General features: G+C 43.7%; 1 protein-coding gene across 2 annotated transcripts in view; it reads right to left on the bottom strand.

Annotated features, from left to right (window-relative positions):
- The window catches only part of BLNK (B cell linker), an 82,320-nt gene that overhangs the window by 25,539 nt on the left and 34,871 nt on the right, over window positions 1-21,910 (bottom strand). The window contains exons 4-8 of one of the 2 annotated variants that reach the window (XM_059901083.1): window positions 13,859-13,899; window positions 11,088-11,162; window positions 9,185-9,341; window positions 6,453-6,616; window positions 866-947 (exon numbers count right to left, since the gene is read on the bottom strand). In XM_059901083.1, coding sequence (XP_059757066.1) covers window positions 866-947; window positions 6,453-6,616; window positions 9,185-9,341; window positions 11,088-11,162; window positions 13,859-13,899 — 519 coding nt within the window. The remainder of the gene's footprint in view (window positions 1-865; window positions 948-6,452; window positions 6,617-9,184; window positions 9,342-11,087; window positions 11,163-13,858; window positions 13,900-21,910) is intronic. The other variant, XM_059901084.1, reaches the window with a different exon arrangement.

The raw sequence follows: 21,910 nt of genomic DNA, 5'->3' as shown, positions 1-21,910 counted from the left end.
CCTGACACACGTAACACAAGTAACACATATCATTCCTCTTGGATTTTGTAGGTTTATGGGGGTTGGGGGTGAGGGCATTTAATTTGTATTTATTGTTTCATGGTGATGGGTGAGTTCAGGAATTCTGGTGGGTCTAGAAGCTGTCGGTGATATTTAGGGCGAGGGAGGGGGCTGCGACATCATGGCAGTGTAAAAACTGAGTATTGCTACTTTGGAGTCAAGTTTATTAGATGAGTAATGTTACTTGAAGAGGCAGCATTTATACAGGATTATATTCACCATAGCGACTATATCCAGAGTCATCATACACTGTTCCACGCCTCATCTGAGGCTATGTGGCACGGGCTTTTGAAGATAATTTGTTTGTAACTGCGTTTGTTATTTCCTGAAGGATTTGCAAATGAAATGTTTCTCATGGGCCTGAGAGAGCACTCCATTTTAAAGAATTAGAACATAGAGCATATTTTACTCTTTCATTTTTTCAGTCCTCTGCAGAAACTGTTCCTGGTGCAATATTTGTAAGGTCAACATGGTGGCTCATGACTTTGTGAGTATTAGGTTTTATAAGAAATCCATTCTGAGTGAGGAGCTAAAGAGAAGAACTTAGGTGCTTTTATACCTTGAGAAGAGAATATTAAATCATGGAAGAGGATGGAGAAAGAAGGGTAAAGGCTATCAAACACAGAGATGGCTTGCCCACTATGCTCTCTGTTCCACTAGCCAAAGAAGGCAAATGCTATGGCCACAGAGGAGAGAGGCCTGGGCACTATCATTTCTGAGCCCCTTAGAGCTTGCTACCAAATGGTCTTGTATGCCTCTATCAACTGCCAGAAGTTTTCAGGTGCTTAAAACTACAAACTCTTGCCTTTTTCAGATGGGAGTGAACTGTCTTCTGTGGGATGAATATAGTTTTCATCTGCATCTTCCACGGGGACCACATAATCAGCCTAAAAGAAATACAGAAATGCTGTATATTCAGAGTTTACTACATAAGAAGCAGTGATATTTAAAAAAATCTTCTGAGATATAATCCATATACCATTAAATTCCCCTATGTAAAGTGGTTTGGTGATTTGTAGTATATTAACAGAGTGTGCCACCATCACTGCAATCTATCTTTAGAACATTTTCATCACCCCCAAGAGGAACCCTGCACCCATTAGTCACTCCCATCCATCCCCTCCCCTGACCTAGTCAACCACCAACCTTCTTTCTATCTTTAAGATTTGCCCATTCTGGACATTTTATATAAATGGAATCATACAATATTTCAATACACAGTCTTTCATGACTTCTTTCACTTAGCATAGTAATTTCAAGGTTTAACCACGTTTTAGTACTTCATTCACTTTTATGGACAAATTATATTCCATTGTATGACTATACCACATTTTACTTATCCATTCATCAGTTGATGGACATTTGGGTTGTTTCTACTTTTTTGGCTATTATGAATAACGTTGTTGTGAACATTCATGTACAAGTTTTGTGTAGATGGACATTTTTCTTGAGAATATACCTAGTGGTGGAATTGCTGGGTCATATTGTAGCTCTATATTTAATAGTTTGAGGAACTGTTAAATTGTTTTCCAAAGTGGCTGTGCAATTTTTCCATTCCCACTGGCAATGTATGAGGGTTCCAATTTCTCCACATATTCACTAATACTTGTTATTGTCTGTCTTTTTTGATTGTAAGCATCCTTGTAGGTGTGAAGTGGTATCTAATTGTGATTTTGATTTGCATTTCCCTTAATGATGTTAAGCATCTTTTCTTCTGCTTATTGGCCATTTGTATATCTTCTTCAGAGAAAAGTCTGTTCAACCCCTTTGCCAACTTTTAATTGGGTTGTTTGTCTTTTTTATTCTTGGATTATAAGAGTTCTTTAAATGTTCTAGATTTAAATCTCTTATCAGATATATAATTTCCAAAAAAATTCTCACATTCTACACGTTGTCTTTTTACTTTCTTTATGGTATCATTTGCAGCACAAACGTTTTACATTTTAAAGTCAGTTTTATCTACTTTTTTCTTTTGTTGTTTGTGCTTTTGGTATTGTATCTAAGAAATCATTGCCTATCCCAAGGTCATAAAGGTTTATACCTGGGCTTCCCTGGTGGCGCAGTGGTTAAGAATCTGCCTGCCAATGCAGAGGACACGGGTTTGAGCCCCTGGTCCGGGAAGATCCCACATGCCGCGGAGCAACTAAGCCCATGCGCCACAACTACTGAGCCTGCGCTCTAGAGCCTGTGAGCCGCAGCTGCTGAGCCCGTGTGCCACAACTACTGAAGCCCGCATGCCTAGAGCCCACGCTCCACAACAAGAGAAGCTACCACAATAAGAAGCCCGCGCACCACAACAAAGAGTAGCCCCCGCTCTCCTCAACTAGAGAAAGGCCACGCACAGCAATGAAGACCCAACGTAGCCAAAAATAAATAAATAAAATAAATTTTTAAAATTAAAAAAAAAAGGAATTATACCTATGTTTTTTTCCAAGAGTTTTATAGTTTTAGCTCTTACACTTAGACCTATGATCTAGCTTTATTTAACTTTTTATATATGGTGTGAGATTGGAGTACAATTTCATTCTTTTGCATGTATATATACAGTAATCTTAGCACTGTTTGTTTAAAAAACTAATTTTTCCCGTTGAATTGTCTTGGCATCTTTGTCAATAATCAATTGACCATAAATATAGGGAGGGAGTGATTTTATAAGAGGTAAATAAAGTAACCAGATCTCAGAAGTGGTTTTTACAACCTGCCTTGGTTGGTTGCCAACATGGGGACTGGGAGAAACAAAAAACAAACATTTATTGAGCACTTATTGCCAGGTGCTCTTCTAAGTACTTTACATGTGTAATCTCACTTACTCCTTGTAATAACCCAAAAAGGTAGGTACCACTAGTACTATACAATAATACTATACTATAAAGTTGTTACCTGCCAAAATAAGCAAATGATCAAGAATCATCATAATCTGTGTCCTAACAAGTTCATCTTCACTTTGCTGCAGTGTTTTAATACAAACCCCATTATCCCATGTTCACATCACAAAACACTGGCTGTAGTTACATGAATAATTGGTCTTTTGAAGCCAGGCAGATTGTTCTACTACCACAACCTACATGCTATTAGAATCCTTCCTCAGTTTTTACAATGGCATGATTAAAAAATAGATGATTATTTTAAAAATAATCTTAGATCAACTCCAGTGTTTAGATGTTCAGTATTAAGACACCTGCTATAGGTGTTTACATGTTTGCCTTCCCCCAAACTTTAAATGTGAAAAATAGGAGCACCACGGATTCATCTTATTTTCACTTTCCCATTGCCCTTCACCCCATTCCATATCAGGAGCCGTTAAGATGAGCTATTAAATGCCCACATGAGTTTCTTGCTTAATACAACTCATGTGAACATTTAATAGCTTTACATACATTATTTTACTGAATTCTTTCAATGATACCTACTATTAAGTTACGTATACTTATCCTCATTTTACAGATGAGGAATTTGAGAGCAGTTGAGTAATCTATCCAAGGTCACATAAAATCACAAAACTGATGCCCTGCAAGGAGAGGTACTGGGTCTGCTTTGGGCACCAATGAAGCCCTGGCACGTTTGTGTTGAATGAAGAGCCGGTCTCTTCTCAGTGGATACTGGAGAGGTGGCAAAGGATAGCTCTTTAGCACCTGGGATCTAGTATCTCATCATCTGATTTCAAATGCTGGCTCTATCATTTACCTCTGTGACCTTGGACAGGTTCTTCAACCCCTTTGCACTTCATCTGTACCATTTCCTCATCTGTAATGGGGATGATAATAGCACACACTTCCTAGGGTTGCTGTGAGGATGTAATGAGATAACACATACAGAGTGCTCAGAACACCGCCGACACACAGCACTTGTCAAGTGTTAGCCGCTCTCGTTGTTAGAGCACAGATGCTCCTTCCTCCCACCTCCAACTCTCTGGTCAGCCTGTACCCCCATATTTTGCCTGTAACCTGTATGGCAGAGCGAAACATTTTCATTTATGCTTCTGTTTGACTTCTTCTTTTCCTATCTAATGGCTCAGCCAGATCTTAATGTTGGCCTCTTTTTTCTTTTTTAACCTCTTTCTCATCTTGACTGTCCATCTGCCCATTCCAGAATGTGTCTCCTCCAGACTTCTCCTTTTCCCACTGGTTCAGGCTTGCCTGAGCCACCTCCACAAGGCTGCTATTAGCAAAGCTTGGCCTCTCCCCACTGGGGTCCACCTCCAGTTAGTCACAGAAATGGAGAGCTTCACATAACCCACAGTCTTCATTTGTATTCTGTGTCTGAATTGATATCTTCATATGGATTTGCCAAATGCCAAAAGAATTCACGGTGAGACCCTAACAGATGGTCTCCCTACCACGTCCCATGCTCAGATTCTCCCGGCCACCCTGTTCTCACCCTGAAAGGGCAGCAACCCCTCTCAGACTGACAGACAGACTGAGGATTGACAAACCACACTCATTCTCAGTCCGCTGACTTCCTGACTTAAACTGTCCCTAGAGAGGGGGTCATAGACTCAAACACTTACAGGAGCAGGCCTGGAACAGTAATGGGGAATGTACAGAGTCAGGGTGTGCGCAAGTCTTGTATGAGTGATGGGGATGATGACAAATGGAAACAGGGGCCCAGGGAGTCACAGCTGAGCTGGAGCATTGCCATGAGGCTCAGCTGCTTCGAGGCCATGGCTGGCCAAGTGCTGACAGGCCCTCAGTCTTCAGGAGAAACTAGAAAACTGGATTTTATAAAGAATCTAGAATATGGTAGAAAGGAATCCAATATGTATGATACATGGAATCCTTCTTTGTGTGAGGCACTGTATTTAGTGAGATATATATATATATATATATATATATATATATATATATATATATATATATATATATATATATATATGTATTCCTTTATTAAATCTTTAAAATAACCTGAAGAGAGGAAAAGCTGAGACTCAGAGAGTTTATCTGACTTGCCTAAGCCACACAACTAGTAAGGGTCAAAGCAGGAATTTGAGCTTGGATGCTGCCTCTATTTTATTTAAAAGTCTCTCTTTTCCATCTCTTCTTGGGCTACAAATTATACTAAGGCGGAAATGAAGGTCATTTCACAGCATGCTCATAAGCTGTAGGTTTTATCATCTACAGGCATTTAAAAACTAGTTACTTCTGGGGCTTTCCTGGTGGCGCAGTGGTTAAGAATCCGCCTGCCAATGCAGGGGACACGGGTTCGAGCCCTGGTCCAGAAGATCCCACATGCCACGGAGCAGCTAAGCCTGTGTGCCACAACTACTGAGCCCGTGAGCCACAACTACTGAGCCCGTGTGCCACAACTACTGAGCCCACATGCCTAGAGCCCGTGCTCTGCATCAAGAGAAGCCACCACAATAAGAAGCCACGCACCGCAACGAAGAGTAGCCCCCGCTCTCCGCAACTAGAGAAAGCCCGCGCGCACTAACAAAGACCCAACGCAGCCAAAAATAAACAAATAAATAAATAAATTTATAAAAGCAAGTAACTTCTTCGAGAAGCTGAAGTAAGATTATGTCTGGTGATGGTTAAGAGTTGCCTTTAATGTTATTTTCTTTCTCAGACTGTTACACTTGTAGGGTTGTTCTAATGGCTAAGTTTGAGGGCTTGTCTTTGACTTTATTTAAAATGCAAGTACATCTGGGAGCCATAACATATTAGGCTTTATCAGTCATTCCTACAATAGCCTGAATGGGTTTACCTGTTCATTTTTAAATTGGAACAATTCCATATGGAATAAGACATGAAAATCTAGGTGCTGGCAGAAGGGAGACTGATGACATAAACCTAGAGTTGGGTCCTGGACAATCGGCAAAGATGGTCCCTGGATACCCGGGGCTGGGGAGAGGGAGTGAGAAGCAAAAGCTGCCGAGGGAAGTGAGGAGTCAGCTCCTCCTCGGGTTGTGCAGGGTCTTCCTACAGACTAGGGGTCTCCAGTGTATGCCCCACTGCACCCCTCTGCATTTTAGAGGAGGAGGGTGGAGGACCAGAGTGAAAAGAAGGTGGGGGAGAGAAAATGAGGCGGGACAGGGAGAGGAGCAATGGAGAATAAAGAGGGAAGTATATTATGGAGGAAAGAGAGGTTTGCAGGAAACTGAGGGACTCTTTCTCGAAGGAATAGTTAGAGGGACACAGCTCCAGTATGGATATATATGCCTGTAGTAAATGAAAGTGCTTAAACTAAGACCATATATGCCATTTTTAAAGAAAACATCCTTTCAGCATAACAATGGAGAGTTAGAGGGGGCAGGGTGGTTAGCGCAGGCCGGCGGAGAGCAGGGCCTGGAGGAAGGAAGACACGCCTGAGGCCACACTGTCCTGCCCCTCCCCCTATCCGGCCCACATCCTGCCTTCCACTCGGTCTGGTCAGTCTTCTGGACAGATTTACTTTACCTCATCCTCAAGGAGCTCTTTGGGTCTGGGTGGGACTTGAGGTTTATGCAGAGAAGTCGAGGCTGGCAGAGTGGTGGCCTGCCTTGCCTTTGCCGAAGGCCAGTTGGGTTTACTGGGAAGGGTCTTGCTGGAGGGCGGAGACTGCCTCTGGCTTGATCGATTGTCTTGAGAGGAAAAACAACAAGAACAACAAAGCATAAGATGAATGGGTTCTGGATCATTCCCTGGGCGGAAGCCACCGAGATCTAGAAAGTATAAAACCCCCAGCATCTAGGTAGCCCACACATTAGTAACTGGGGCGTTCCCTTAAAGAGCAGAATGACATGTTAGGCAAAAATTTCAACCGCCCATTGACTTACATTATAAAAACCAGAAGAATGTCCTCATCAAAGACATCCTCCTGGGGATTGATGCAGACCCACAGACCCAGGAGAGCAGGCAGCCCAAACGCTCTGCTAAACAGAGTGGATGGTGACCTTGGCATTGGGCGGGGGTACTCCTCAGTGGTTCACTTTGCTCCATGAAGCCTTAAGGGCAGTGATTCTCAATCCTGCCTACACATAAGAACCACCTGGGAGCTTTAAAAAATGCCAAGGCCCCACTCCAGACATGCAGTTTGAACTTCTGGGGAGGGACCTGGTATTAGAGGTTTTAAAATTCCCCAGGTTATTCTAAGGTGTATTCAGGGTTGCCACTACTTATCCGGGTGAACCTATACGTTCCTCCCCTTAATGATGTCCTCGAATCATGGGGAAGTCGTGAGTAACCCCTGCTCCAGGACCGTCCTCACCAGGTGTCAGGGAAGGAGTCCAGGCTCTGAAGTCAAGGGCCCTGCGTTCAGTCCCCTGCTCTCCACCCACCAGCGGCACTCCTTTGGGCTGCTTCTTCATTATGTAACCTCTCTGGGACTCACATTCCTCATTTTTAAAATGAGGATCGTTAAGTATCCACCTCAGAGAGTTATTGTAGGGATTAGGGAGAAAGCAGCAAGGCAGGAGGAACACTGTGTCTGGCAGAGCCGATGCCTAACATACAGAACTAACCTTACCTGCGTAACGTGGTGGAGGGCTTAGGCAACAGGGAGTCTACCCGGTTGATCTGCGAGCACAGATTCTGACTGATACACTGTAGGAAAATCTTCGCATAGGAATAACCTGGTGGGTTCCCCTTCCTGGAACCAGCACAGGTGCTTACACTGGCTTCCTGCTCCTTCCTCCTGCTACAGCCGGCCCCCAGCTTGATACAGCTGCCCCTGCCTCTGCCTGTCGCACTGTGCTCTCCGCCCGGTGCCTGCTCCAGCCCTCGGCCCGCGCTTCTGCCTCGGTGACGGCATGTGGTTAACTTTACACTTGGTGCCTCCTCGGAAGCCTCCTTCTGGTGGCGTAGCTGTGTTCAGGCACCAAGACATCTACTTTACTATGCCTATGACTGTCAGTTTTTGTAGTTTTATTGGCAGCTCTTGGAGTTTACTGAGATTTCTTAATATAAGATTTAAGCCCATCAGAAGGAGCAAAGCATAGAAGACAGGCTTCGAAGAGTATGACCTGGAATGAGCCGCTTAACGGTCCTGAATAGCGGTTTCTTGGTCTGTGAAACGGGCCTGACGCAGCCCCTTCCTCCCCAGGGTTGCTGCGATGATTGAACGAGGTCACAGATTTGGTTGCGGTGTGCGGAGCAGAGTGGTGAAGAGCACGGGCTTTGGAGGCTGAAAGACCCGACTCGCATCCCAGCTCTGCCGCTTATAAAACCTTGGCCCAGTGAGTTCACTCCTCTGAGCCTCACTTTCTTCCTTTGTGATTATCAAGAAGGTGAAGTAGGCCATGACTGTAAAGCACTAGGTTCTAAACTGTAAAAAGTCTGGGACTCTGCCTGTCTCGCTTGCTGCTTAGCATAGCTCCAGCACATAGTAGGTCCTCAATAGATGTGGCACGAAGCAGGGGCAGTACCTGGTACCCGGTAAGGAGGAAGTTATCCTCAGGGATAAGGGACACTAAACCCTTTACACGTAGGGATGCTCTGTACGACCCCCGGCCTCACGTGATGGCATGGACACACTCCCCTCCTCCCCTTGCTGAACTTAGTCACCTGTTAGAATGGAACACAGACTTCTTCTTGGGGGGGCGAGGGGGGGCATTAAAAGCTACACTCAGGCCTGGAGGCCACACCTAAGACTCGTCCATTTAACCAATAAGGCTAATTCCAGGCTTAGAGGGCTTCACCCCTAGCCCCTCCCCTTGCCCCTTCCCCCAATTAAAACTCCACAGTCCAGACTCAGTGTATCTGTACAACCTGCCAGCGGGGGGGCGGCGGTGGGAGAGATGGAGGAAGGAGGGGCCTTAGCAGACACCGGGATCCCTGAAGGTCATCCTGGTTCCGTACAGCCATCTCAAGAGAAATTCCAGAACCTTGTACGCAGGAAGCCAGAAGAGAAGAAGGGACTAATCTTGGGTTGATTTCTCTCGGGACTATCAGGAATTGAGGTGGGTGGGGAGCCACATCAGGACGTACTTGTTTTATCTTTTGCCTGTTTTCAACATTCCCAGCTTAGGAAGGACACTCCCTCCCTTCCCCAAAGGGCAAGCTTACCAGCGGGGGCTCCAGTGCCTGTGAGTGACCAGATGACCCACTTGGAGGTGGTGAGAGTGGGAGGTGCCCACCATCCCACGACCTTGGCCTGCCCCACTCCCTGCTGCCCCGAAGGCCGAGGGCCCAGGGTCTGGGTGGGGACTCACCTACGTACTCGCCCCTGGCGAAGGGCAGGGCCCGGTGAACCGGCCGAGTCTCCTGCTCGGCGGGTGGTGGCTCGTAGCTGTCGTCCCCGGGCTCCTCGGCCGGCAGCACATACATTTCCGAGTCGGAGTGCTCATCTGGGTTTTCATAATCGCTGTCCTGCAAGTACAGATACCATGCTCAGCGCCCCACGCGCGCTTAGGAGGGACGGAGGGACGAGAAAGCAAGGCTGGGAGGGGTCGGCTAACCAGGGTTAGGCAGCTGTTAGCGGCAGCCCTGGGGTTGAAGCCGGGCCTTTTACCTCCAAAACGTATCACCTGGACTACTATCCTGGGGGAACGCATGGACCTCTAACCCCAAGGGTGGCTGAATTCTGTGTGTCTGCAAAGAACAGCCAGAGATAAAATGTATTTTAGGAAGACAGAGAAAGGACCCTATAAAATAGAATAACCAAATAGGTTTTATTAATCATGAAGGTTGATGGTTGAGGAAAATGTAAGTGTAATAAGAGAGGGTAAGGAGAAGCTCAGGAATACAGACACCTTTGAAGAGAAAAGGTTTGTTCGTTTGAAACAGAGCTGGACAGTTGCAGGGACAAGGACTTCGAACTGACTCGGAGTCCATTCTCTTTCTGTTTGTTTTTTTCATATAAATTTTATTTAAGTCCATATTGAAAATACGTCGAGCCAGTCTAAAGTTCAAACAGTTCACAAGGAGGGAAGTCTTCCCAGCTGCTCAGTTCCTCTCCCTAGAGGCAAACAGAGTGACTAGCTTCTTGGGCGTTTTGTTCAGAGATAGTTTATGTGTGTAACACACATACATATATATTCATATGGAGGAAATATTTGATTCAGGACTTAAGAGGTCCTCTGACCTCTGTGCCCACTGCCCCCTCACACTGCCTGACATGATGCTCGATCCATACATGATTTTCCGATGAATCTATGATGTACCTGCCTTTTGGCCTGTCTCCTTTCCCTGGCAACTGTGTAACATTGAGGCAGGTATAGTGTTTCCTTCATTGCTGTATCCTCAGGGCCCGTGACAGGGCCAGCACATGGTAGGCACTCAGGATGTTTGGAACAAATGAAGGAATCAGTGAGTGAGCCCTGTGCTTTCCTCCTCAGTCGGTAGGGAGATCGGGGAGAGGAGAGGAAGAGGGTGAAGAGTGGGATAAGGAAAGAGAAAGGAGGCTGAACATAGAGCTTTTCCCGAGGTGGCTGGAGGAGTGGGGGGAGAGAGAATAAAAGGAGGAAGGAGTCCAAAGGAGGGTGCTTGTCCTTACCCTGGCATGGGGGAGCCAGGAAGGGACAGGGAGAGGGAGGAGGTAAGAAAATTCCTGTAGGGGGGATTTTCCCAAACCCCTAGGTCAGAAATAGCAGATGGGAATATGAAATTAGGCTGAATAAAGTAATGATAATAATAATGATTATTATTAACTAACATTTCTGTGTACTGTATACCTCATTGACCCCTCACCACAATCATATGAGATAGTTTTCTAAAAAAACCCATTTTGCACTTGAGGAAACTGAGGCCCAGAGGAGTTGAGTAATTTGAGCCTGCAGTCTGTTCTCTGGAGAAGCCAAAGACTATTCCCAGGCTGGAGGCCTGGGAGGTGGAGTGGGAGTGAAAGGGTGGGCCGGGGGGAGGCTTGACAGGGCAAGACCCTGGCTTCCCAAGCCAGGGACTCTCTTCATCCAGGCCAAGGACCCAATTACTGCTGTTGCAGCATCCCAGGGAGACGTCAGTATGAGCACTGAGAAGCAGTTGCTTTAATAGACATTCAGAAAGTGAAAGAACCAGTGGGCAGCCAGACGCATGTGCCTGAGTGGGGGACGGTTTGGGCATCCCACTTCGTTTCAGTTTTCGTGGAGCAGGGACTGGCTTCCTAGACTTAATTACCTGGAGGCTGAGGATCAGTGTGCATCCCGGGGAGGAGTCTGGAGTCCTTGCAGCCCCTCCGGCACAGCAAGCTGACTGAGAGGACCAGGTTGGCAGAGGTGGCAGAGAAGGTAGAGAAAGAGAGATCCCACGTCAGCTGTTCCTGGCAGCCATCGTCTGACACTGGGCTGCCTACCAGACTGTGCCCCCGTGAGGACCGGACTGAGACTATATATCCAGGGCCCAGCATGGGACCTGCTGCAGGGTAGGTGCACACCCAACATACTTGGAATGAATGAATGCGCTGAGCTGCTGCCTGGGCTCTGAAGGGACTGAGGAGGAGGGAATGATGCTCAGGAAGTGCTGAACTGGCCCTTCATTTGGAAAGTCTTTTCTGTGGGAGATGCACCATAAGAAGTCCCTCCTACTTCAAGCACAGTAGAATGTGTTGAATGCCTTTTCATCAAGAGAAATAAAAGGGGATCTATTCAAACTTCTGAGAGTTTTAAAAAATCCCCTCCCCCCAAATTATTCAAAATTATGACAAACAAAATTCTTTCGTTAATTAATTAATTAATCCATTCATTCATTCAATACTTGAGGAAGTACAATACTTTGGACAGTCTAATGGGAACTTTGAAGAAGGGAATGTGTAATCAGACAAAAATCTTCTCAAATTGTCCATTCCTTCATTCATGTAATCAATATTTATTGAGCACCCACTATGTGCCAGCCATCATGCTTGACTCAGAGCACAGTCCCTGGCCTCAGAGTGCTTGTATGTTAGCATGAGAGACCAACAACAAACAAATAGTGAATAATAAATAAGTAGATGATCAAACAGATAAAATAGATATGCCTGGTCATAGATGCACTGATCAGGTTCTTGAGACAGAGAGCAAAGGGAAGAGGGATTCTGTCTTGGATAGGGGTGCTGGAAAGGCCTTCCTGGTGAGAAGCAGACACTTAAGCCAAGCCTGAAGTACAAGAAGGAGCCGACCAAGTGAAGAAGGATGGGGATACTCTGGTTTCTCCTTTCTTCCCCTCTTCCTTCACCTGCCCAAGGACCATGAGTCTGAAATCGCTGAGTTAGGCAGGACCTCGACCTGCTGTAGGGACTGAGGGCAGGCCTGTGTGCCTGGGCTGGGATGAGCAACCCCTGCTGAGGGGTGCAGGGAAGGCTAGACAGGGCTGCAGGGGTCGTATTTCATCAGGTCTGGAGGCTTTAGCAACAAGCCTGGATTTCATTCTATGTACCAAGGGAATCCAATAAGGTAAAAATTGTGAGTGAATGTTCAATCAATCCTTACTATAGCTGGTACCTTCATTTTGGTTGTTTAACTTTGGGGACACAAGTCATTCCCTCCTCTTCAGACTGATTTTATTTTGTGTTTGCTAGGTCCCCACCTTGTCTTCTTCTAGCCAGCGAGCTGAGTTTTCTCGGTTGCCTGGGGGATGTTGGTCCAGCGTCTTAAGTTTGCTTCCAATGTGGCCCTGTGTGTGTGCCTCCAGTAGGGGGCGCAGCTGCAGTGCTTCTGAGGGATCAGTGCTGCTGGGCCCTGGGAGGCTCTCCATGCCTAAGTGACCCACAGTGAGGCCACCTCACCCCTTCTTTACAAAAATCTTTTCTCTGCAGTTGAAACGGGAGGAACGTCCATCTCCTAATACTCTGAATAAACTCCAGGTGATGTACACAGTGCGGAGCTGGGCTTAGGCTCAATTCTGGGCACTGGACAGGAGTCCTGGGTTCTCATTCTACTGGGCCACTGAGTAATGGAGAGACGGTCGGCAAGTCATTTTCAGGCTCTTGGCCTCAGTTTCCTTATGGGGTATGTGGTTGTGTGGAGGCCCTCTTGGATCCCTTCCAGATATAAAGCTCACAGACTGGAGCAGCCTAACATTCTGCATGAATTTGATATGTGAGGAATAATCATTGTACAGAAAAGTTTTTAGGATGTCTTGTCTCTGTAAGATTCAGCCCCAAAGAGAAGTGGCCCCTGGGGCCCTGTGGGTTGCAGAGCCATCTTGAAGAGGTTCACAATTAATTCTGACACACCACTCCAATGTCATCATGGTCAGGGAGAGCCCTCTCCATCTGTGGCCCCCAGAGTCTGTTCATATTCTCTTGGTCACAGCAAGCCCCTTGAGTTTTAAAAGTCTGCTTCTGAGATCTGAGAGCCTGGGTTTGAATTTTGGAATTGCAAGTTACTTAAAACTCTCCATGTCTTGGTTTCTTCACCTGTAAAATGGGCAGGGCTGATGTCCAAACTGTTTAACAACTAATCCGGCCCAGGTACTGACCATGACCTTAAGGAGTGTCCTGGAAACTCCCCGATGTGCCAAGCATTGACTCTTTAGTTGTTGGTTTGTTTAGGGCTCCTGGCAGGCACCAAGCAGTGATGGGGCACTGGGGAATTCAGGGCAGAGGCATTTGCCAACTGATTTGGAAATAATATTCAAGCTTTTTTTTTTTTTTTTTGAGCTCCTGACTTTTGTAAAGATTTTGTAAAGAAGGGGTGAGGTGGCCTCACTGTGGGTCACTTAGGCATGGAGAGCCTCCCAGGGCCCAGCAGCACTGATCCCTCAGAAGCACTGCAGCTGCGCCCCCTACTGGAGGCACACACACACTTTTTTTGCTGCCCTGCCTATAGGTGGCCCTTCCAACCCAGCCATCTCCCCTCCATGATGGGCAGCTGGCCACCAGTGTGTCATTCAGAAACAAGTCTTTATAAAGGCCTCCCAGGGGCCCTGGTGGAAATGATACCCTTCTAGTCCCAGGAACAAATACTTACAAAGTCATCTGACCACTGCTCCTCTTCGTCAGCGGGCCTCTCTGAAATGGCATGTGGGAAGCAGAATGCACAAACATAAATCTCAGCTGGCCAGCTCCACCCTGTCCACAAGCACCCCGAACCTGCCTTCTCTGCCCTTGGGCCACCTGCTCCCATCTACTAGGCCTTGAACAGTTATTACAGTCATCTCATGTTCATTCCTTTCAAATCATTTTTTTGTTTGTTTTTTTAAAGTCAGTTCTCAATAAAAACCACATTCACAGAAAGATAGACAAGATGAAAGGGCAGATGGCTATGTACCAGATGAAGGAACAAGATAAAACCCCAGAAAAACAACTAAATGAAATGGAGATAGGAAATCTTCCAGAAAAAGAATTCAGAATAATGATAGTGAAGATGATCCAGGACCTCGGAAAAAGAATGGAGGCAAAGATCGAGAAGATGCAAGAAACGTTTAACAAAGATCTAGAAGAATTAAAGAACAAACAAACAGAGATGAACAATACAATAACTGAAATGAAAAATACACTAGAAGGAATCAATAGCAGAATAACTGAGGCAGAAGGACGGATAAGTGACCTGGAAGACAGAATGGTGGAATTCACTGCTGCAGAACACAATAAAGAAAAAAAAATGAAAAGAAATGAAGACAGCCTAAGAGACCTCTGGGACAACATTAAACGCAACAACATTCGCATTATAGGGGTCCCAGAAGGAGAAGAGAGAGAGAAGGGACCCGAGAAAACATTTGAAGAGATTATAGTCAAAAACTTCCCTAACATGGGAAAGGAAATAGCCAACCAAGTCCAGGAAGCGCAGAGAGTCCCATACAGGATAAACTCAAGGAGACACATGCTGAGACACATAGTAATCAAATTGGCAAAAATTAAAGACAAAGAAAAATTATTGAAAGCAACAAGGGAAAAACAACAAATAACATAAACTCCCATAAGGTTAACAGCTGATTTCTCAGCAGAAACACTACAAGCCAGAAGGGAGTGGCATGATATATTTAAAGTGATGAAAAGGAAGAACCTACAACCAAGATTACTCTATCCAGCAAGGATTTCATTCAGATTCAATGGAGAAATCAAAAGCTTTACAGACAAGCAAAAGCTAAGAGAATTCTGCACCACCAAACCAGCTCTACAACAAATGCTAAAGGACCTTCTCTAAGTCGGAAACACAAGAGAAGAAAAGGACCTACAAAAACAAACCCCCCAAAATTAAGAAAATGGTAATATGAACATACATATTGATAATTACCTTAAATGTGAATGGATTAAATGCTCCAACCAAAAGACACAGGCTTGCTGAATGGATACAAAAACAAGACCCATATGTATGCTGTCTACAAGAGACCCACTTCAGACTTAGGACACATACGTACTGAAAGTGAGGGGATGGAAAAAGATATTCCATGCAAATGGAAATCAAAAGAAAGCTTGAGTAGCAATACTCATATCAGATAAAATAGACTTTAAAATAAAGAATGTTACAAGAGAAAAGGAAGGACACTATGTAATGATCAAGGGATCAATCCAAGAAGAAGACATAACAATTATAAATATTTATGCACCCAACATAGGAGCACCTCAATACATAAGGCTACTAACAGCTCTAAAAGAGGAAATCGACAGTAACACAATAATAGTGGGGGACTTTAACACCTCACTTACACCAATGGACAGATCATACAAACAGAAAATTAAAAAGGAAACACAAGCTTTAAATGACACAATAGACCAGATAGATTTAATTGATATTTATAGGACATTCCATCCAAAAACAGGAGATTACACTTTCTTCTCAAGTGTGCACAGAACGTTCTCCAGGATAGGTCACATCTTGGGTCACAAATCAAGCCTCAGTAAATATAAGAAAATTGAAATCATATCAAGCATCTTTTCTGACCACAACACTATGAGATTAGAAATGAATTACAGGGGAAAAAAACGTAAAAAACATAAACACATGGAGGCTAAACAGTATGTTACTAAATAAGCAAGAGATCACTGAAGAAATCAAAAAATACCTGGAGACAAATGACAATGAAAACACGACGATCCAAAACCTATGGGATGCAGCAAAAGCAGTTCTAAGATGGAAGTTTATAGCTATACAAGCCTACCTCAAGAAACAAGAAAAATCTCAAATAAACAATCTAACCTTACACCTGAAGGAACTAGAGAAAGAAGAACAAACAAAACCCAAAGTTAGCAGAAGGAAAGAAATCATAAATATCAGAGCAGAAATAAGTGAAATAGAAACAAAGAAAACAATAGCAAAGATCAATAAAACTAAAAGCTGGTTCTTTGAGAAGATAAACAAAATTGATAAACCATTAGCCAGACTCATCAAGAAAAAGAGGGAGAGGACTCAAATCAATAAAATTAGAAATGAAAAAGGAGAAGTTACAAGAGACACTGCAGAAATACAAAGCATACTAAGAGACTACTACAAGCAACTCTATGCCAATAAAATGGACAACCTGGAAGAAACGGAAAAATTCTTAGAAAGGTATAACCTTCCAAGACTGAACCAGGAAGAAATAGAAAATATGAACAGACCAATCACAAGTAATGAAATTGAAACTGTGATTAAAAATCTTCCCACAAACAAAAGTCCAGGACCAGATGGCTTCACAGGTGAACTCTATCAAACATTTAGAGAAGAGCTAACACCCATCCTTCTCAAACTCTTCCAAAAAATTGCAGGGGAAGGAACACTCCCAAACTCATTCTATGAGGCCACCATCACCCTGATACCCAAACCAGGCAAAGATACTACAAAAAAAGAAAATTACAGACCAATATCACTGATGAATATAGATGCAAAAATCCTCAACAAAATACTAGCAAACAGAATCCAACAACACATTAAAAGGATCATACACCATGATCAAGTGGGATTTATCCCAGGGATGCAAGGATTTTTCAATATACGCAAATCAATCAATGTGATACACCATATTAACAAATTGAAGAATAAAAACCATATGATCATCTCAATAGATGCAGAAAAAGCTTTTGACAAAATTCAACACCCATTTATGATAAAAACTCTCCAGAAAGTGGGCACAGAGGGAACCTACCTCAACATAATAAAGGCCATATATGACAAACCCACAGCAAACATCATTCTCAATGGTGAAAAACTGAATGCATTTCCTCTAAGATCAGGAACAAGACATGGATGTCCACTCTCACCACTATTATTCAACATAGCTTTGGAAGTCCTAGCCATGGCAATCAGAGAAGAAAAAGAAATAAAAGGAATCCAAATTGGAAAAGAAGAAGTAAAACTGTCACTGTTTGCAGATGACATGATACTATACATAGAGAATGCTAAAGATGCCACCAGAAAACTACTAGAGCTAATCAATGAATTTGGTAAAGTGGCAGGATACAAAATTAATGCATAGAAATCTCTTGCATTCCTATACACTAATGATGAAAAATCTGAAAGAGAAATTAAGGAAACACTCCCATTTACCATTGCAACAGAAAGAATAAAATACCTAGGAATAAACCTACCTAGAGAGACAAAAGACCTGTATGCAGAAAACTATAAGACACTGAAGAAAGAAATTAAAGATGATACCAACAGATGGAGAGATATACCATGTTCTTGGATTGGAAGAATCAATATTGTGGAAATGACTATACTACCCAAAGCAATCTACAGATTCAATGCAATCCCTATCAAATTACCAATGGCATTTTTTATGGAACTAGAACAAATCATCTTAAAATTTGTAGGGAGACATAAAAGACCCCAAATAGCCAAAGCAGTCTTGAAGGAAAAAAAAGGAGATGGAGGAATCAGACTCCCTGACTTCAGACTATACTACAAACCTACAGTAATGAAGACAATATGGTACTGGCACAAAAACAGCAACATAGATCAATGGAACAAGATAGAAAGCCCAGAGATAAACCCACACACCTATGATCAACTAATCTACGTGCACAAAAACACAAACATAGATCAATGGAACAGGATAGAAAGCCCAGAGATAAACCCACGCACCTATGATCAACTAATCTATGACAAAGGAGGCAAAGATATACAATAGAGAAAAGACAGTCTCTTCAATAAGTGGTGCTGGGGAAACTGGACAGCTACATGTAAAAGAATGAAATTAGGACACTCCCTAACACCATACACAAAAATAAACTCAAAATGGATTTGAGACCTAAATGTAAGACCAGAAACTATAAAACTCTTAGAGGAAAACATTGGAAGAACACTCTTTGACATAAATCACTGCAAGATCTTTTTTGATCCACCTCCTTGAGTAATGGAAATAAAAACAAAAATAAACAAATGGGACCTAATGAAACGTCAAAGCTTTTGCACAGCAAAGGAAACTATCAACAAGACGAAAAGACAACCCTCAGAATGGGAGAAAATATTTGCAAACGAATCAACGGACAAAGGATTAATCTCCAAAATATATAAACAGCTCATGCAGCTCAATATCAAAGAAACAAACAACCCAATCCAAAAATGGGCAGAAGACCTAAATAGACACTTCTCCAGAGAAGACATCCAGATGGCCAAGAAGCACATGAAAAGCTGCTCAACATCACTAATTATTACAGAAATGCAAATCAAAACTACAATGAGGTATCACCTCACACCAGTTAGAATGGGCATCATCAGAAAATCTACAAACAACAAATGCTGGAGAGGGTGTGGAGAAAAGGGAACCCTCTTGCACTGTTGGTGGGAATATAAATTGATACAGCCACTATGGAGAACAGTATGGAGGTTCCTTAAAAAACTAAAAATAGAATTACCATATGATCCAGCAATCCCACTACTGGGCAGATACCCAGAGAAAACCATAATTCAAAAAGACACATGCACCCCAATGTTCATTGCAGCACTATTTACAATAGCCAGGTCATGGAAGCAACCTAAATGGCCAATGACAGACGAATGGATAATGAAGTTGTGGTACGTATATACAATGGAATATTACTCAGCCATAAAAAGGAATGAAATTGGGTCATTTGTAGAGATGTGGGTGGGTCTAGAGACTGTCATACACAGTGAAGTAAGTCAGAAAGAGAAAAACAATTATCGTATATTAACACATATATGTGGAACCTAGAAAATGGTACAGATGAACCTGTTTGCAGAGCAGAAATTGAGACACAGATGTAGAGAACAAATGTATGGGCACCAAGGGGGAAAGTGGAGTGGGGTGGGGGTGGTGATGTGATGAATTAGGAGATTGGGATTGACATGTATACACTGATGTGTGTAAAATGGTTGACTAATAAGAAAAAAAAAATTAAAAAAAAATAATAAAATAAAATAAAGTCAGTTCTCAACGTATTAAGAAAAGTCTCACTGGGGCAGAGAAATGGTGCATCTGACCCTTATATGTCTTTGTCAAGGGACATTTTTGGGACCTGGGAGTAGCAATCCATACTGTGCTGCTTCCAAGGATTTCTTTGAATCAATATGTGGATGGTGTAATAGGAAGAGCACTGGACAGGGAGTCAGATAGACCTAAATTCTCATCCAGGATCTGTTTCTAACTAGTTGGAGAGTAGGCAAGAGTATCTAACATCTCTGGGCCTCAATTTTCCAGATCTATAAAATAAAATTCCAGATCTCTAAAAGGGAGTAACTTCTATGATTCTCTCTGGCTCAAATATTGACTTTCTTATAAAAAATTTTTTTCTGGTGCTTTAGTACATGCCAGGCAATATTATCAGAGCTTTGTACTCACTTAGCTCTCTCAAAAATCTTATGAGGAAACTGAGGACTAGAGAAAATAAATCATTTGCCGCAGGTCATATAGTAAATGGTAAAACCAAGTGTTGAGCCCTGGAGGTTGATTGACTTCCAAGTGCATGCTCTGAACCCCAGCGCCATGCTGCCTCATTGTCCTTGGGCTCCAGGGTGCAGGCACTGTCTTAGGCTCCACAAGGGGTATAAAAATGGATGTGACAGGTCTTAAGTAGCTTATGATCTTGAAGAATAAAATAGGTCTGGATTATGACAGTCAAGGAGACTATTAGACCCCTTTCCCTCCAAAACACGTTTAGAGTATGAGAAGCTTAGCATCAATCCCATCACATATACTGACCTTAGAATCTAAATACAATTCACTCAACGAGACACAGGTTCAGATGGCAGAGTGGCTCTGATGACTGCACCATAGAGAGTCCCATCTTCCCTCCCACCCCACTGAGCAGCCACGGCTAGAAGGTCTGGTGGATGGTCCCTGAATCCCCCAGAACCTCAGTGGAAACTTTTCTTGCTATTTCTATCCCCTGCCACAGCAGACCAGTGACTCCAGATCCAGGGGGAGTCCACAGAGGCACAAGGAAAAGAATTATGGAGCTGAAGAAGGGGACCAGGAGGAAGTCTTTGGATCAGGGTGGCCAGATTTTAAGCAATGGCATCAACAGCACCCTCTCTCGGGAAAAACATGATAGGCTCTAAGAAGGGACTTCATTCTACAAGTCAAACGTGAGTCAAACTTTGACATTAACAGAAAATAATTCTTGTGGAATTATTCTCTGGGTTGTCTTATACCAAATTATAGTGTATTCTGATCATTAGGTTTGCCAAGAAACTCTAGAAGAATAGGTGAATAAGTCCTCTTCCCAATATGCCAATAATGGAACAGTGGGGGAGTACATTTCTAATACCTTAAGTTTGGGGATAACTGAAGGTCAAAACATAAGGCAGCAAGATGTTTTTGTTTCAATCATTTACAGTTGAAACCCTTATAAAATGCTTTTATAGGACACACTTCCCTGCTTTGGTTCACTCTTTTTCTCAGTCAGGCAGGGTCCACTTTCTGATTAGCTACTGGTGAAAGCAGTTGCAGCCATCGTCTAACTAGTTTTCCTGTCTCCATTATCTTTCCTCTTCAATTCATCCTTCCGACCGTTTCTGGTTATTTTCTTAAAATAAAGTTTGGGTCATGCTGTTCCTTTCCTCAAGAATCATCAGTGGCTCCCTATGGAATAAAGTCAAGCTTCTGTATCAACACATTCAAACGCCTGAACCTGCTGGCCCTCCATCGGCTCCTCTTGCAGCCGGATCTTCCTTGTTCACTTCTAGTAATACCAGCTTGTTCCTCCGTCCTGCACTTTTGATAGTTCTCTGCTCTTCTCGTGCTGCTACCCCAGCCCATCCTCCTTCTTCCATGGACATCCCTGTCATCCCTCCTCCATACGGTCTTTCCCAGTCCCTCTGGTCATAACCCATCAACTTCTTCCTCTGAGCCCTCGTAGATGCTGCTGGCCCCTTGTGACATGTGTTCATTCTGCCCTGTGCTATGACTAAGTTGTTTGTGTCTCTCTGTACTGAAAAGCAAGACCTATTTAATTTATCTTTGGGTCTGGATGGCATTTTGCATTTGTAGTCCTGCACTAATAAAAGCATAAACTGATAAATGTGTTGAATGGGTGACAATGAGGATAATAATAATAGATTCCATCATTGAATACCTCCTATGCGCTGGGTGCTAGGGGAAGTGTTATAAGTGTATTCCTTCATTTATCCTCAAAACAGTGCTATGTGGTAGGTGCCATTATTATCTCTGTTTTACAATCGAGGAAACTGGGGCTAAGGCACATGTGTCTGAGGCACATGGCTGGTGAGTATGGGGGCTGGATTGGAGGCCAGGCTGTGTTGGCTCCTGCAGCTGAAATCTCAGGTGAACCACCTGGCCCTCCACTGAGCATTCAGATAAAACCAAGGAGAAACAAGCATGGCCCAATCCAGGCACTGTGGCTCATCGAGGCAGAAAAGAGAGAAAAGCATCATGTGGTCGAGGTTATTTGATTGGCCACCCACCCTCCCCCAGCCACATCCATCTTCTGGCCCCACAGGCAGCTCACTGCGTCACAGTCATAAAGTCACAACCTAGCAAGCCACTGCCCAGACCAAAAAGCGTAACCATCCAAAGTATTAGATCCAAGTAGTGGGTGGTTTTCCAGCATCTCAGGAAGCCTCCCAAAGTGTGTGGGTAGTGGTTTTAGAACCAAGCTCCCTGGGTTCAAATCCTGGCTCTGC

Source organism: Balaenoptera ricei, chromosome 16 (assembly GCF_028023285.1).
Source record: "Balaenoptera ricei isolate mBalRic1 chromosome 16, mBalRic1.hap2, whole genome shotgun sequence".
Lineage (NCBI taxonomy): Eukaryota > Metazoa > Chordata > Mammalia > Artiodactyla > Balaenopteridae > Balaenoptera > Balaenoptera ricei.
The sequence above is the reverse complement of the archived record's forward strand: the minus strand, read 5'-3'. Positions and strand labels throughout refer to the sequence as shown.